This window comes from Sinocyclocheilus rhinocerous, unplaced genomic scaffold (genome assembly GCF_001515625.1).
Source record: "Sinocyclocheilus rhinocerous isolate Xijiao unplaced genomic scaffold, SAMN03320098_v1.1 scaffold2756, whole genome shotgun sequence".
Taxonomy (NCBI): Eukaryota; Metazoa; Chordata; class Actinopteri; order Cypriniformes; family Cyprinidae; genus Sinocyclocheilus; species Sinocyclocheilus rhinocerous.
Window position 1 is genome coordinate 28,649 of NW_015637546.1, and position 1,390 is coordinate 30,038.

The window sequence follows — 1,390 nt, forward strand, 5'->3', positions numbered from 1 at the left end:
TATATCATAAATTGCTCATGCAAAAAGGAATCTGTGCATATGTGAATCAGGTGACAGACGTGCATTAATTGACGTCTAGTTCGAGTCGATCTTGTTCGATTCATTTGGATTTTGAGACTTCATTTTCGCAGTTTACAGCATTTCACGTCCCACACACACAACTACCAACAAACAAGGCCCAGTGCAATTCATTATAACGTGTACACGATGGGATAACAACACCCCTTAGCTGTTATAAATTCACTGTAAACCAATTTATGATATATTAATGCAGAATAGAACATTTTTATTCACAAACATGTCTGTATTTGCACAAATCGCTGCACAATAATTTAATCCTGAATTCCACAGACTCAAATTTTCATCACTTTATTTTATTGAAACTACTCTTTTAATTTAAGTGATTACATGCATCTGTTAATCTGGACACAAGAGGATTAAGTAAAACAACAGAGAAAGTTCATTTGACTGTACCTTGAGTAGAAGTTACTTCTGCCGGTGAATCAGCTTGAGCTGTAAAAGATGAATGTTAGTTCAGATGCATCATGTAGAATATGACAATCAGATTTTATTTGGTTAACTCTAGTCGAGTTATTTAATATAACTTTAGGATTATGCACTGCAAAGCACTGATGTGAGGAAGACACTGATGATGTACCTTTAGTTACGTGTGTGTTTGTAGTCGAGGGATCCTGAGAGTTTGTGCTGTGGACTGGAATCACTGCTGTCGCTGTTTTAGTTTGAGCTGTAATGATCAATGATCAATGATAGTTCAGATGTATCAAACTGTAGAATATGACAATCATATTTTAATTGTGATCATCACATTACATAAAAAGTTAAAATTGCTAAAAAAGCTGTTACGTCTCAATTTCTTCATTATTCCCAGCAGCAGTTTTTGGACTGTTAAACTCGACTGCAGTTCATTAGTTTACAGCAGTGCTTTGAGTTTCTTCTGTTAGACTGAAAGAAGCTTTTGTTCCTCGGTTTGATCTGCTTCAGTGACACTAAAAGTCCTTAATGTTACTGACATCATGAGGCTCTAAAACTGATTGATGAGCTTGTTGCATCATTTCCTTGTTGTTGGTGTTCTCCTTTCACTTCTGTCCATTGTTGGCAGGTGTAAGATCCATAATCTTCTTTTGAGATGTTGTTGATGTTCAGAGAGCAGTCAGACCCCAGACTCAGTCTCTCATGACTCTCTGTGTCTTTCTTCTTTATCCCTAAATTAATCAGTTCAACTACTGCTGAATCTCTTAATCCGTTATAGTTCCATGTAGTTGATTTGCAGTCAGGAAGAGCATTATCACAGGGCAGACGGACATCTTCACCAGAACTGATGAACACATGAGCATCATCCACTCCACTGGAACCTGAAACACAAGAACAT

At 36.9% G+C, this 1,390-nt stretch overlaps 1 protein-coding gene across 1 annotated transcript in view; it reads right to left on the minus strand.

Annotated features, from left to right (window-relative positions):
- LOC107749041 (uncharacterized) overlaps positions 1–1,390 on the minus strand; it is a 12,566-nt gene that overhangs the window by 3,672 nt on the left and 7,504 nt on the right. The window contains exons 2-3 of the mRNA XM_016564089.1: positions 659–745; positions 475–513 (exon numbers count right to left, since the gene is read on the minus strand). Coding sequence (XP_016419575.1) covers positions 475–513; positions 659–745 — 126 coding nt within the window. The remainder of the gene's footprint in view (positions 1–474; positions 514–658; positions 746–1,390) is intronic.